Source organism: Alosa pseudoharengus, unplaced genomic scaffold (genome assembly GCF_046254945.1).
Source record: "Alosa pseudoharengus isolate Yale_2024_CS ecotype anadromous, Long Island Sound unplaced genomic scaffold, YU_APseudo_1.1 YU_APseudo_1.1_scf_13, whole genome shotgun sequence".
Classification (NCBI taxonomy): domain Eukaryota; kingdom Metazoa; phylum Chordata; class Actinopteri; order Clupeiformes; family Clupeidae; genus Alosa; species Alosa pseudoharengus.
The window spans coordinates 26,312,670-26,328,044 of NW_027468598.1; the positions used below are offsets into that span (position 1 = coordinate 26,312,670).

At 39.6% G+C, this 15,375-nt stretch overlaps 2 protein-coding genes across 2 annotated transcripts; both read right to left on the reverse strand.

Annotated features, from left to right (window-relative positions):
• Positions 1–4,877: 4,877 nt before the first annotated feature.
• On the reverse strand, positions 4,878–5,837 carry LOC143121379 (odorant receptor 131-2-like). Its single transcript, XM_076281737.1, has one exon. The coding sequence runs from the start codon at positions 5,835–5,837 to the stop codon at positions 4,878–4,880; it is 960 nt and encodes a 319-aa protein (XP_076137852.1).
• Positions 5,838–10,802: 4,965 nt separating this feature from the next.
• Positions 10,803–11,756, reverse strand: LOC143121380 (odorant receptor 131-2-like). Its single transcript, XM_076281738.1, has one exon. The coding sequence runs from the start codon at positions 11,754–11,756 to the stop codon at positions 10,803–10,805; it is 954 nt and encodes a 317-aa protein (XP_076137853.1).
• Positions 11,757–15,375: the final 3,619 nt, after the last annotated feature.

Genomic DNA, 15,375 nt, shown 5'->3' on the forward strand with positions numbered 1-15,375 from the left:
CCAATTGTTATGACCGCCGCTAGCGAAGCGGTCATGTAGGGATTGTCAAAGTTTTTTTAAATCTTTTTTTCCCCCCGTCATCTACTTCCTGAAAATTTGGTCAACTATACCTGGGACACTGAAACACCGAGGCAAATTAAATTTGGTGGGTATGTAGCCCCACTAGACTTTTCGTTTGGTCTCCGGGGGCCACTCCCCCCTCGCGCTGGGCCCCCCGAAACCCAAAAAATGCAGTTTCGTAGAATTTCGTCCATGGTGGGGTCTAAAAAAAACTAGAAAAGCATTTCATGCTAGAAATATAGTTCATGAAAATGCTAAAATAGGATGTAAAATATCATACAGAGTAAAAACAAACTATATTGGTTGCTAGCTAGATGAGGTTTAATATAGTTGGAATGACTGAACAGTTAAATAGGTGGATAGTTTATATGGTTAAATTATTTGCTAGGTAGATAAGGGTTTTATATAGTTGGAATGACTGAACAGTTAAATAGGTGGATAGTTTAAATGGTTAACTTAGTTAATTTAGCTAATGTTTTCTAGCAGTTTTTTAAAAAATGTTTAATAATGTTAATGCTGTTAACTATGCTAACAATGTTAACTATGTGACTTAGCTAACTTAGCTAATAATTTATAGCAGTTATGCTAAAATATTAAGAATGCTAACATGCTAACCATGTGAATTAGCTGACTTAGCTATTTATTTTTTAGTAGTTATGCTAACTATGCTAACCATGTTACTTAGCTAACTTAGCTAATGTTTTCTAACAGTTTAGTTATGCTAGCTATGCTAACTATGCTAACTAGCATGTTAACAATGTTAACTATGCTAACCATGTTACTTAGCTAACTTTGCTAATCATTTTTATTAGTTTGCATGCTAACTAGCTACAGTGGGTAGGAGTTATAGTTGATGACAAGTAACAGTTACAATGGCTGAACAGTTAAAAAGTTCAGTAGTTTAAAGGGTTAAATTGTTTAACAGTGAAATATTGTAGTGAGGACTTTTAATTTGAAACAGTTTTTGAACAGGGTGTGTAGTCTTAATAGAGCCAGTTTGTATGCTTAAAGCCTGAGACTGGCAGTTGATCCAGGTGGCCTGACCACCTGGCATAGGATTCTAATTGCTTAAAGGAATTATCCGGAGTAAAATGCACTTTAGATCGATTTACGGATGATTGGGAGTACATACGTTGAGTTGACATCCAAATCATGTCATTCGGATGTGTTTTGAGAAAGTTCGATGTTACCGTTTTTAGTCAAAACTCGTTAGCGTGGAAGTGAGAAGTGGGAAATGTTGGCATCTTTGCTGCCATCTTTAGGGGAAAGTCCGTAGGAGTCTATTGCCAAGTGTGCTCTGGAAATTCACAATTTCGTCGCCGTTTAAAAAAAACAAAAAACATAGTCCAGTATTTCTTTTGAAATTGAAATGAAGTTGTATGGACTGGACTATGTTTTTTTTTTTTTAAACAGCGACGAAATTGTGAATTTATACACAATATTTGTGTATAAAAATAGCGTTTTGTAGCGGCGAAATAATATGCCCTTCTCACTTCCACGCTAACGAGCTTTGACTAAAAACGGTAACATCGAACTTTCTCAAAACACATCCGAATGACATGATTTGGATGTCAACTCAACGTATGTACTCCCAATCATCCATAAATCGATCTAAAGTGCATTTTACTCCGGATAATTCCTTTAACGGCTCTATTGTGATGTCATCAGCCCATGTTAAGTCTATGGGGAAATTTTGAACAGTTTTTAATTAATAGTTTAAAAAGTATAAAAGTTACAAAGCTGAAAAATACATAGCACTCTTGTCCTAAGTAAGATACGTAACATAGTTTGAATGAAGTTTCTACGTTAAACGGTTGAAGCTGCATTAAACGCCTTGGAAGAACAGTACAGTGCATTTTCATGCACTGTAATTAAGTTATGTGTAAATTTAGTGACTGTACACTCATTGGCCTGTAGATGGTGGTGCACACATATACACACGCACACACAGGCACGCACATACTATCGGTATCTGCAATTAGAACGGCCGATACATAATTACAAATTTAGTAGGATTAAAGGAAAACCAAATATTCATCATCATTTTGCTGCATTTCCAGTATTGGCGTTACGTAGTCGTTTGTTCACCAGATGGCGCATCGTTGCAGTGAGACGTAATTTTGTTGGAAGTTAATCTAAAGTGGATTGGAAAGACAATAGACGCTTCCTACAAGGACTGTAGTTTACCGCAGAGAACGTCTAATAAGGGTAGGATGATTTCCACATGAAATGTATATCCCATTTCTTCTTGAAGCCGAAATAAATCTGAGAATGTTTATCGGATATGCTTGGTTTTTACTGCAGGTAGGCTACGTTAATCTTATACAAGTTATATCAAGGACGTAGGTAAAATAATGTTACCGTTAGCATTGGTTGAGTGATGGAGGCCAATTTGATTATTGATGTATTTGTAGAAAACCATAAATGCGGTTATAGGCTACCAAGCAAATTGATAACAGCACTAATTGTATCTTTCGACTGTCATCTCATTCTCTTATGACCATAACCTAGGCTACTAACAGGAGCTAAGTGAGTTAGCCACAACACGTTCGCTAACGTGATGGTTTTCTAATGGAAAATATATAGCTACCTGAAAGATAACCTGTCTATGATGCATCCTAAACACCGGGCTGGGACATTTCTGCTCAAAGTCTCAAAAAGCATCTGAGTTAACGTTCATTCCCAAACACCCACTACTTCAATCCTATATTTTCAAAAGTGATTCAAGTAAGGAAGAGCATGACTCAAAGTAAAGTAACTAGGATTGAAACTACATAAATTCGCCAAAGTGAATAATTTGTGTCAACTTGCCGCAATGTAGATTTATTTACGCACCCGTGATACATCTCCATTTAAACCAAATGTTTTAGAGCGCTCGTTGAGAGATGTATCCAGGGCAGGGCTGTACCTACACATATTTGTTGCACATGCTACAAAAATCATTGTTTGCGATGGATGATTTAGTACCAACGTTACACCGTCCGATACAGTTTTGCTAATGGCTATACCGTGAGACTGAGACGCTTTTTGTTTGTTCGAAGTGCGTGTTTAGGGTGTAGTGGTAGTTGTAGTCTATGCGATTAAAAAGCATGTGTGTGAAGTATCCAAACAATGATAACACTTTCATTATGGCTGCTTTAGCCACAGACCTTCAGCTACTGTACAGTGGGTCCCATTTAGAAGTGTCCACTTCATTCGCGATTTCCGTGAATCACACAGCTGCGTGAAATGTATTGGGTGAACCCAGCCTGATCTGCCGGCGATTTCTTTTTCGATTTCTTAAAAGATTGAGCTTGGTCTGGCGAAAGCCAGACTAACCATGGACCTCACAGTTGCAAAATGCAAGGGAACATGAATCAGCCTATATTTGCACGAACAATAACGGACAGCAGCTCAGCAACTTGGTCCGTTAAAATGTGTATGAACAGTCTAGCGACACATTTCATGAAGGCCCTTTTGGACATGTCAGTTATTTGCACCACTGGGTAAAACTGCATTTTGTTTTAGACTACTGGTATTTAATTTGTGCATTGACAATAAAGTTGAATATCATATGAACTAGATGACTAAACTCTTGCATATGTAGAAGAAAAAACATTTACAAAAATCCATGACATGACCTCTCTTCTTGTTAGCTGTTGAAAACTCCATGGAACTGACAGGGATTGCTTTGTTTAATAATAAATAAATAAATAAATACATTATGCTGCTACCTTTTGCTTTTCCCAAATACAATGTAGCCTACAGGTGTACCTTTCATCAGTCCAGTTGCAATGGATGGACTGTGATGAACTGCCCTACTTGTGATTGTTTAGATATTTTAAAGGTTTTTATAACAATGCTACAATTTTTTTGCCAAGTGCTACAAATCTATTCACCTTTGCAGCGCCAGTAGGCTACTTTCTGTGCGGCCCGCAAACACACATGCCAAACAAGCATTCACAAAAGTTTCAAGAGTGGGGGATGGAGTAGAAGATCGAGACAAATTGATTAATGTGATTTATTTTCGCGAAATGGATGTACACGACTGAGCGGCGGTCATATTTTGTACCGCTATGCGGTACACCTAGTTCCCCTAGTCATTTAAACATACACTGCAATCCATCTGTAAACAAATACTGTGTGAGGAAGTGTTTTCTTAGAATTAATGGCATGCTCCGTATACCATATGTTTAAACCCACAATCGTTTGAAGTCGGGCATATATTATATATAATTTGTATAGATAGATAGATAGATACTTTATTGATCCCCAGGGGAAATTCAAGGACCAATGTCTGTAAACCTGAAACAAAAGATTAAAACAAAAACAAGAAATTACACTTTTCTGACAATGTAAAGATGCTTTCTGGAGATTATTGGGCAGTCAGGGCTGCTGACTATGGTTATATCTAAATATTTGTGTGGCTTTGTGCAGAAATTAGGTAACACAGCAGTATTAAAGAGATTTATTGTATATATGCATTTTATATACTTATAGTGCCAAAACATTCAACAGTGTGAAAGTTACTGTACATTTGAATATTATTATCAGTATCTTGAAATTCATTAACGTTAACATTCATTCTGAGAGCCATGCATAGTATTAAGGGGAAATGTGCTGGGAAAAAAAATGGGCCCAGCACTTTTCTGCTAGCACTGATTGGTAGGCTAGTAATGAGGTATAACGGTAATATAAACTTAATATACATTTGTTTTGATAGTCCATTGGCCCTCAGGTTGGATGACCGATTTGCCATATTTGTCCCTGTGTGCCAGATGGCCTGTAAACCTTTGCTTAGAAGACACTAGTGCACCAAGCAAAACGGCAAGTGAACATTATTTGTTAGGGACATGATGCACTTTGCTCTTTAATGTTACATAAAACTTCATTGCCGCCAGGAACTTTTCATCCCTGAGGCCATAGATTAGTGTGCTCGTTATCTTGGCAAGGATAGAAAATGCCAGAAAGTTGAAAAAACGCACAATGAGGTAGACTTCGAGACTAATTTCCAGGACCTGGGACTCCACATAAGGGCACATGACCTCCAGTGTGCTCAGAAGGAGCTGGAACAGGTGCAGCAGTATGGTGCGCTGGCCCTTAGAGGCCGACTGCTTGTCATCACCAGAGGCCCTGTGGGCCACGACAATGATGGAGACGTAGCAGAACAGCAGGATGCTCAAAATCATTAAGCAATCACCGATGTAAAATATTCCCCTCATCTCCATGTGCCAATCCTCGTAAAACATGATTTCATAGTAACAGAAGGTAAGCTCTTCAAAGTAGTCTTTTGTGGCAAAGGCGAGCATGATAATCAGGTCAACAAATGGTATGAAAAAACACAGAAGCCAGATCAGGGCTATGTAAAGAACAGTCCTATTGGGGGCAAAAATGTCAACATGCCTTAGGGGCATGCAGATAGCAACATACCGCTCTAAACACATGGCTACTATAATGGTGGGTGAGACATTGGATAAAACGTCCATCAATATGACAAGTGGTATGCAAATGCTGATGGGCAATTCAAGCTGAACGTGCATAGTGATCACCACAAAGTCAGTCAGCACCAGGATGCACGAGTCCGCAAACAGGGTCTGGGCAAACATCACGTAGCGTGCCTCTGTCCTGAAGGCCTCTTTCTTTAAAAACACAAAGATCATAAAGACTTCTATACAGAGGAAAGGCCACACCATGACCTGGACCAGAGATGTGAAGAGGTTCAGGCGCACAGAGTCGTTCATTCTCAGCAGGGTGTGCCCCTCACTGCTGTTCCCACTCTGGCTATTGCTCTCGTTCATGATCCTCTCTCCTGGATCGCAGCAGAGACACAGAATGTTACACATTAACGTTAACACTGACAAGAGCACAGTGCACAAACACACAGACTACTACGTGCAGAAATGATGCTGTAACACTTTAGGAAATCACTGTGTAGCATTATATTACATTATATTCTGTTATGTTATATGATATGATATGACATGATATGATATTATATTATATGAAATCTTAAGTAAACATTTCTGTCTTTTATCTTCTACATGAAATGAGTGTACAAAATAATTTGTCGCCCTGCAATGATCATTCCTCACCTGTGTTCCCTGACTAGTGGAGAGATATGGCCCTGCATATATAAGTATATTCTTTATATAGCCTCTCATGTGGGCAGTCTATTACGTTTTTGACATGCTGATGAAAACACTGCGTTTGTAATTTATTAAAGGGACAGTGTTGTACAATCAATTATTACACGGCTCTTCAGAGTGCTGCAGAAAGTTCTATTCACATGAATGGGCCTTTCCAATGTTCGGAGGTCTGTTAAATCTGTATAATCACCGGCAAAGTATATAATCACCGCTGTCAATGGCAACGGGTTGATTAACGTCTTTCATATCCCATCGCAAGAATTCCGTTCGCTTATTGCAGTGGTCCCCAAACTTTTTCTTCCAAGGGCCAGCTCACTATGCCTGGCTCTAAGAGAGGGCCAGAGACTCGGAGTATATTAGTAACCATAAATAGCTTAGTGCTGTGAACAACAGCAGTCTACCTTAGTTGAATATTCCATTACATTTAATCATAGGCTACTGCAATTTAATATTGTTAGCTGTGTTTATATTGCAATCATGCCATATCAGTGTAAAATGTAGCTCAAATGAAATAATACTAATAAAAAAAATAGCATTCCCAAAAGTATTAGCAGGGAATCCCAAAAATATATTTTATTCAAAATGTGTGAACTCTGAACTCTGTGTCTTTGCATACACAGCTCAAGTTGTGAACAAGCAATATCCTACATATAATTTGAAGTTCTCAAACTATGAGAGTTTTATGAAGTGCTGGCAAAAACATCTGAAATGACCAATTTCACTCACCTGATGAGAACTTTGTGAATTTGTATGAACATTTGAACGAGTGAATAAAAAATAGAAATAATTATCCCAGAAAGTCCCAGAAATATTACTTGAATAAAAGTTAGTTAGTCATTAACAATTAATTGATACACTTTTAGAATACTTTGAGCACTGATGCAGTCATCATAGGCCTCTTACATTGTTTGCAGGTACAGTAGGCCTACATTTCATTCCGTTTTCTATGGCAAACGCGAAACAGCGCCAAAACAACCACCAGTGGACAAAAAGAGTATTACATCTGTACTGAATACAGATTACATCTGTACTGAGAATGAATTGGGGAAATTACGGAGGTTATACTTTGACGATGTCGTACTCCCATGCGGGCCAGATGCTATATACCACGGACATGTTTTGGGCGGCCACCCAAAATGAGTTGGCGGGCCGTAGTTTGGGGACCACTGGCTTATTGCAATGGAATTTCATTGATAGGGAAAGTAAGCTAGTAAGACGTTGCCACGCAACACCTGCAACTGTCAAGTTCTATCCGCAACACCTTCAACCTTCAAGTTCCTCCGCTGCGCGTCGGGGTTCTGTTCTCCCTGTCGGGACTTATTTTCTGATAATTACCGGCGGACAATATAATCCCCTACTTATTACACGGCTCTTCAGAGTGCTGCAGAAAGTTCCATTCACATGAATGGGCCTTCCCAACGTTCGGAGGTCTGTTAAATCTGTATAATCACCGGCAAAGTATATAATCACCAGCAAATCATTGCTGTCAATGGCAACGGGTTTTGTGCTTCTGATTAACGTCTTTCATATCACTCCGCAAGAAGTCTGTTCGCTTATTGCAATGGAATTTCATTGAAAGTGAAAGTCAGCTGGTAATACGTTGCCACGCAACACCTGAAACTGTCAAGTTCTACCTGTGTGGCGAATTTATTTTGTCAGCGGAAGCCACGAAATGATAGCAAAATCATTTTAAAATACCCATTGTTTCTTTTCTCGTTTTGGCAAGTAGCCGTATAATAAGCGGGATAATGTATTGTCCGCCGGTAATAAGTCCCGTCTGCTCGAAGCAAAACCCCTCCACTATGTTGGGGTTCTGTTCTCCCTGTCGGGACTTATTTTCTGATGATTACCGGCGGGCAATACATTATCCCTTACATAAAGAATTGTTGAATCCTTGGAGGCTTTAATAGAAACTTTACTGACATGGTAAGGCTGTCCAAAGATGCCACTTTTAAATGTATCCACCATTCAGGGGCCCCTTATAGTGTGAGAAAAGTTATCAAGTGGGTCCTCATAGAACATAATGATTAACAATATTTTCATTGGGTGTGTGTCTCATTTAGAGGGATCATCATAACTTTTGGACTTTTGGCATTTTTCTCATGAAACAATATAATACTTTGATATTAATAATAGTTTAATATTCCAATGGGCCCACTAGTCCCCTCACAAGTCAGGGCTTGATTCACTGATATCTGAATGAAGTGAGCACAGTTTGGGATAGAGATAGTCTGAAACATAGGCCTATCATTAGATGTTATTATAAATATGACTCTTTGAGCCTAACATGTTGAGAATAATGCGTCCTGATATATTCTCAACCCTAATTTACATATCAGACTTTGAGGATTGTGTTATGCACCTCTGCATCCCCACTGGTCTTACAATAGCAATGCAACAGCCTTTGGGTGGTGCATATGCCAATTGACTTGACAGTTAATTGGATGTCAAGGCCATGTGCTTGCCTCCAGACCTGCATTTCTCACCACATCTTGGTGCACCATGCCCTTTTGTGTGTCACGTTTTGTACTTGACCCCAGGATTTTAATCAGAATATTTATTTAATTAAATAAAATACTCCTATACTCCTAAGATTGTTACAATTGAAGTATGCTGGAACAGGTGTGTAAGCTTTATTAACTAACCTTGAAACTTACGTGTGTCCTTAGCTAATGACATAAATGCCTCTACTATAAATGCAACTGTACTAAACCCCAAGGATTTCTGTCAGCATGTGCTATATATCCCAAAGAGCCTAATCAGATTTGCTGATATCGGACCACTGGTAGTTTGCTCTTCTGGTCCACTTTTGGACCACCATCGCCTAGGGCTGGGCGATATATCGGTATTACGACTACGACCGATATATTTTTGAAAACTATATGTAGTTGAGACAATATCGTAATACCGGTATTATGTCAAATAATGGGCCATTTTATCAAAGCCACTTGCTCTTCTGTGTTCAGACCATTCAGATAGCCGCAGCTCTGCTCAACTGCGCCCCTTGCGTGTGCACGTTCTCCCTCGCAGCACTACAAACTTTCAAACATGACGGACACTGAGTCAGATTTTGTTTACCTTGATCAGAGGTTGGTGCTGATGCCTATTCCGTCGGCACATCAACGGTTAGACCGAGAATTCTCGTTGTGAAATCAAAATTCCACTGGAGCTCCAAGCGGTTTTGTACGCAGATTTAAGTTACAACACTGTTTAGCAGCTACAGCTCTTCGACTCACGGTAAAATGTCATTTTTGGTACATAGCCTAGCTAATTTAAATACACTGATGAATGCTTGTGTTTAGCGACAGTAGCAGATCTAAAGTCCTCAGGGATTTTATTAAGAGGATATGCACGCGACTCGCGAGCAGTTAGGGCATCATTTTTTATGATTCCTAAAACCCCATTCAATCGTGCATAGGGATTTTTCTTACGAACCGGAACATGCAAAAATGAACGCATACAAAACGACGGTAGCGTCTATCATACTCTTGATGAGTGACTCAGTTACGTTGTTTAAGTAGCCTAATTTTGTAAAACTTTTTTTGTTGTTGATAACATGTCTAGGCCATCATAGTCTACATTTGCTTGTCATCTAGGCCCTATCAAACCCTTACAGGTAAAAAAACTGCATTGTGTGACAAAACTGCAGGTTTTTTCAATATTGTTGTGCCCAAAATAGCCTATTGCATTGTGCAGTACAATGTAGGCCTGTGTTGTCAGTCAGGGTCAACTTTTGGTCTTTTGTTATTTGCACAGCTTTATCAGAGCAACTGTAGCCTATGCCTATTGTAGGCCTATGTTATTGTTTACACTTTTTTGCACAGCTCTGTTAGAGCAGTCTGAAATTATTATAATTAAAACTGGCTGTGTTGTCATAATTGTTGTGTTGAGTGAATATATGAAGCACTTTGCTCTTTCTGTTTGAAATATCAATATCGTATCGATATCGTATATCGCCAATTAGCCCCAAAATATCGGGATATCAGTTTTGGTCCATATCGCCCAGCCCTACCATCGCCTTTAATTCAACTTGTCGAATTTTGTTGTTGTAAAATAAAAGACATGAATGTTCTAAAAATGAAGGAAGGAGTATTACTGAAAAAGATAAGTGTTTGGAACACAGTGGGCCGTTAGTTGGCAACCTGCCAGCGGACCATAGGATTTGCCCTGCAGTGGGCCAAGAGTGGTCTGCCGGCCTATCACTAGCAGCAGCCTCTTGCTCTGAGATTGTGTTTCTATATAGTAGAATTTGTTGAGTGTGTTCTTCAAATAAACTGTTAACCAGATGAGAAAATTCTAGGGTTAGAAAAGATTTGTCATTTGCTAACCAGATGAGAAAAGGGATAGATGTATCATAATTTTCCCAGACGTGAACAATGTTGTTTAAGAATTTAACTACAGACATGCACTATGCTTGTCTATGATTACGCTTGTCTTTTCTATAAGATTGTTCTTGGTTAGAAAAGTCTATGGTTATAAAAAAATACCATATTTTCCCTTGGATATGCTGTTATAATTCTGGCCAATATTTAATGTTTTAATGTAAAGATATTCACTATAGTCTTTACATTAGGTCATACAATAAATACATAAACACGCATGACATACCAGTGCTGTTCATTTATGTGATATATCATTTATTCTAGGCTTAATGTAAAATTTCATGGCAGTGAAAAACTTTTCATCCCTGAAGCCATAGATGAGTGTGCTCAATATCTTAGAAAAAATAGAGAATGCCAGAAAGTTAAAAAAGCGCACAACGAGGTATGCGTCTATACTGACTGCCATAACCTGGGACTCCACATAAGGGCACATGACCTCCAGTGTGCACAGCAAGAGCTGGAACAGGTGGAGCAGTATGGTGCGCTGGCCCTTAGAGGCCGACTGCTTGTCATCACCAGAGGCCCTGCGGGCCACGACAATGATGGAGACGTAGCAGAACAGCAGGATGCATAGAATGGCAAAGAACTCTACGATGTAAAAGAGTCCCCTCATCACCATATGCCACTGGGCCACAAACATGATTTCGTAGTAGCAGAAGCTCAGGCTGGCAAAATAGCTCTTGGAGACAAAAGCAAATACAATAAAAAGATCGACAAAGGGTATGAAGAAACATAGGCTCCAGAGGAAGGCTATGCAGATGAATGTCTGTCTGGGGGAGAAGATGTCCACATGTCTCAGCGGTCTGCATATGGCTACGAAGCGCTCCAGACACATGGCCACGATGACGGTCGGTGAGAGGTTCGTCAGAGCCTCCATAAACATTACCAGCGGGATGCACATCCCGATGGGCAGCAAAAGAGGAACGTGCATAGTGATCACCACAAAGTCAGTCAGTATCAGGATGCACGAGTCTGCAAACAGAGTCTGGGCGAAGAGTACATAGCGTGCCTCTGCTCGAAGGGCCTCTCTCCTTAAAAAGACGAAGAGCATGAAGAGATCTACGTAGAGGAAAGGCCACACCAGGACCTGGACCAGGGCTGTGAAGAGGGTCAGGCGCACAGGGTCGTTGCCCAGCAAGAGATTCTCTCCATCACTGCTGTTCCCACTCTGGCTACTGGTCTCATTCATGATCGTTGTCAAACCTGGTTAAAGTTACAGGACAGATACACAATAAAAGTAGCACACATATAGAAACAGCAATGAAACATAAACACAAAACCATTAGGGCAATATATATATTCGCATTTATAAGAAATAATAATGCTGCATGCCCTTTATCTCTGTTGACTTAATAATTATTACTTGTCAGTTGCTTGATATTGCCTAGATCATGCATTACCTGTAATAAGTGTACCGATGCATGGGCAGGAGATTGTTTTATAGTGCTTAAGGTGGGCAGGCTACTCATAATTATGTCTGTCATGCTTACGATTGTAATTTTGTCTCGTGGGAAGTGTTTGTGTAGGGAGTTATAGTGATAAGATATTTACACATATTTTAGATTAGATACTTTATTATTATTTACATGGTTTATTCATCATGTTTTCATCAATTAATGTATCTTCATGACCAATGTGTGAAACCTCCTCCACACATGTTTTTGAGATTGAAAGGTCATAGGTCTTCATCTAGCCTTCACTCTTGGCCATTTAGTTTTATCCTTCCCACATTTCCTTCCCAAATACCAAGCCTGGGAGGTGTCATGGCGAGATTTTTTTTTTATATTTAGTTAACTTTTTACTAAATGGTAGCCTGACGAGCCAGACCCACATTAAAATGTAGGGTCTGGGCACTCACCGTTCGCAGTGCTCAGTCTGAGGGGCGGGATAATCGGTTGTCTTTCAAATTCCCTCTGCACGCAATAGGACAGCGCTGAGTCCCATGCGCTTTCCCACCAGCGGAGCTAGTTCGCTAGTTCAAACTTTTGCCATCTTAAAACAAGCTTAACTCATGTCACACTGTTGGCCAACAGCAACATCCATCTTCTTTGTTTTCAAGTAGCAGGGAATTCAAGCCAAACCGTTGCAACTCTTCCATCAATCATTATGTTAAGCCCGCCTAACGACTCTATACACGATTTGATTGGCCTGATAGAAGTTTAATTTTTTGAGCTCACAAGCCAACGGAGAGTTGCTAGACTAGCCCTGGAAGCAAATGTAATTTGCTGCCGCTAAGGTGCGTCTAGTTTTTTAGGCTAACTAAATGGTGCGCTCATTTTACTTATTTGGGTGCTTGTTTTTCTGAATCACACATTCACTTTACTGGACGTGCACTAATTTTACTAAATCATGCATTCATTCATTTGTGTTCTTGTTTTACTAAACTGTGCTCTTGTTTTAATCAAATCATGTGCTTGTTTTTGTTATTTCATTCCCAAATTTTATTCATATGATCTGGGAAAGGCAGCACAACAGAATGTTTGGTAAAGCTGGAAAGTTAGGCAATCCACACGTTAGACATTCCCCTTGTCAAACATTGCTAAAAACATAATGACAAAATTATTTTTACAGACTGCTCTCCGGTGGTCCACTTTGTAGACGGTCCCTATGCCCTCATCCTGACAGCCAGCAGCACTTAATGTTAAGTTATGTATCCATTTCTTAGTGTTCGATATTGTGAATATTAGGTTGTAGTTTGTTGTTTGCCTTAGCCTACTACATTTGGAAAGAGGTATTGTTTACGTTCTAACAAGGACTCCCTTCTGCCTTGTAACTCCAACCAGTTATAAAGTTTTGAGTCACTGCTGTTGATATGTGTGTGCTACTGTTGCTGTGTATCTGTCCAGGTCTGACAACAATGAATGAGAACAGTAGCTAGAGTGGGAAAAGTGCTGGTGAAGCTACTGCTGGGTAATGATTGCCTCGAACTAAGCCCCGCCCACAAAATTTGAGGTTGGGAAGTTCAGTCTGGTAATCACCCGGAAGCTTGTAGTTTTTAGCGTTAGAATTTTAACGCTTCCTGGTTCATAAGAAAAAATCTTGAATGGAATGGAAAATGAATGGAGTTTTTGGTAATACAGTTCAAATAAGTTCTGAGCGAAGTAATGGCCGTCGAAAACCTCGGTGTTCATTTTGATGAGTTAAAATGTATTTACTATTCAGTATTTTCTCACAAACTTTAGTCTTGTTTCGTAAAAATGAAGATGTTGCCACCCATATGCTATAGCAAAAATGAAGTAGACTACAGTGTGCTGCTTGCCTGGTGTAACCAATAGGACGGTTGAGAGGCATCCATGGTTACAGATGACTCTTCACTCACTCCCTTGACTTCTCACGTAACTTTACATTACAGTAATAGTACACCTGATTTATACTATCCAACCGATTGTGGCTGCCAAACCCTCCTGTAGTTGAGAAGTTAACTTTGTTTAAGAGCGTAATTGTTGTGAAAAACGTTGTTATCCTTGCTCCCTAAAGCTAACTGTGGTTAGCTGCCTGCCTTGTGATGCACAGCCGTAGATATATATACATCTAGTCAGTATATATATCTATGACGCACAGCTAGGAGACAGCGCGGGAGACAGTTTGTAGTTTAATGTTTTTCACTGGCAGCAGAGGCGTAGCAAGTCATATTTTAACGATATAACAGATCTAAAGTCCTTACGGAGACAACATACACACTGATTTAATTAAAAGGATATGAACGCGGGGACTTGTGAGCATTTCATTAACTATTGGGTGGGGGGGGGGGCATCATTTTTTATGATTCCCGAAACCACATTAATTCACGCATACTGTAGAGATTTTTTCTTACAATCCGGAATATGCAAAAATGCTAATTGAATGCATACAATGTGACGGTAGTGTCTACCACACTCTATTGACAAGCCTCTATGAATACTTGAAAACTGTGCAGACCAATCCAATTGTCCAGGTGGTTTTATACAATGATGGACAGATGAGCAATGGTGCCTATTCATTCACCTGACCTGACCTTGGTTTTGTTTAGAGCAAAAAGCTTGTGTACTTGGCCACTAGGATTCATCGTAGGCTATTTCATTGGTCTGATTGGTTAGGTCTATCCAATAGACCTTACCAATGTGAAGAGGCGTTTTCCACTCTGTATCCGTTGAAACCCGCCCCATAATCACATCCCAATGCTCACACTCCAGACTCAAATTCTGAATAGAATTTTGAGTATGGCTATGTCAGGCTATAGGGTAATGATGCAGGGAAACTTTGGAGTGTAGTGTGTGTAGCATAGTAGCACAAGTTGGTCTGTTGTGCTGGCCTAACTTCTGTGAATAAAACATGGGAACAAAATCATTAAATGAGCACATGATTTACGAAAATGAGGACAGGATTTGAGCACAGGTTTTTAGTATAAAATTAACATACGCTTTAATAAAATGAGAGCACATTTTAGTAAATCTGTCTCTTGATATATCACAAACATTTTGCAATGACACCTCCCGGGCTCCGTAGTTAAAGGTGTACAAAAATACAAGTGTGCAAATACAATATACAACTTAACCCATTCGCGCTGGATGCTGCATGACGCAACATTGACCCTCCCGCTGGATGCTGCGTAGCGCAACATTGACCCTCCCGCTGGATGCTGCGTAGCGCAGCATGCTTTTTATTTCATGTTTCTAGGTGCTACAGAGGCTTAGATATTAAATTTTGGTAGACGTTCACAATTTTTTGTATGTTTTCAGAAAACCGTCAGGAAATAAGGTTATTTAGTCTAGAATGCCATAGGATTCTATAGGCGTTTTTAGCAGGCATTTTAGGAGTAAATGGGTTAA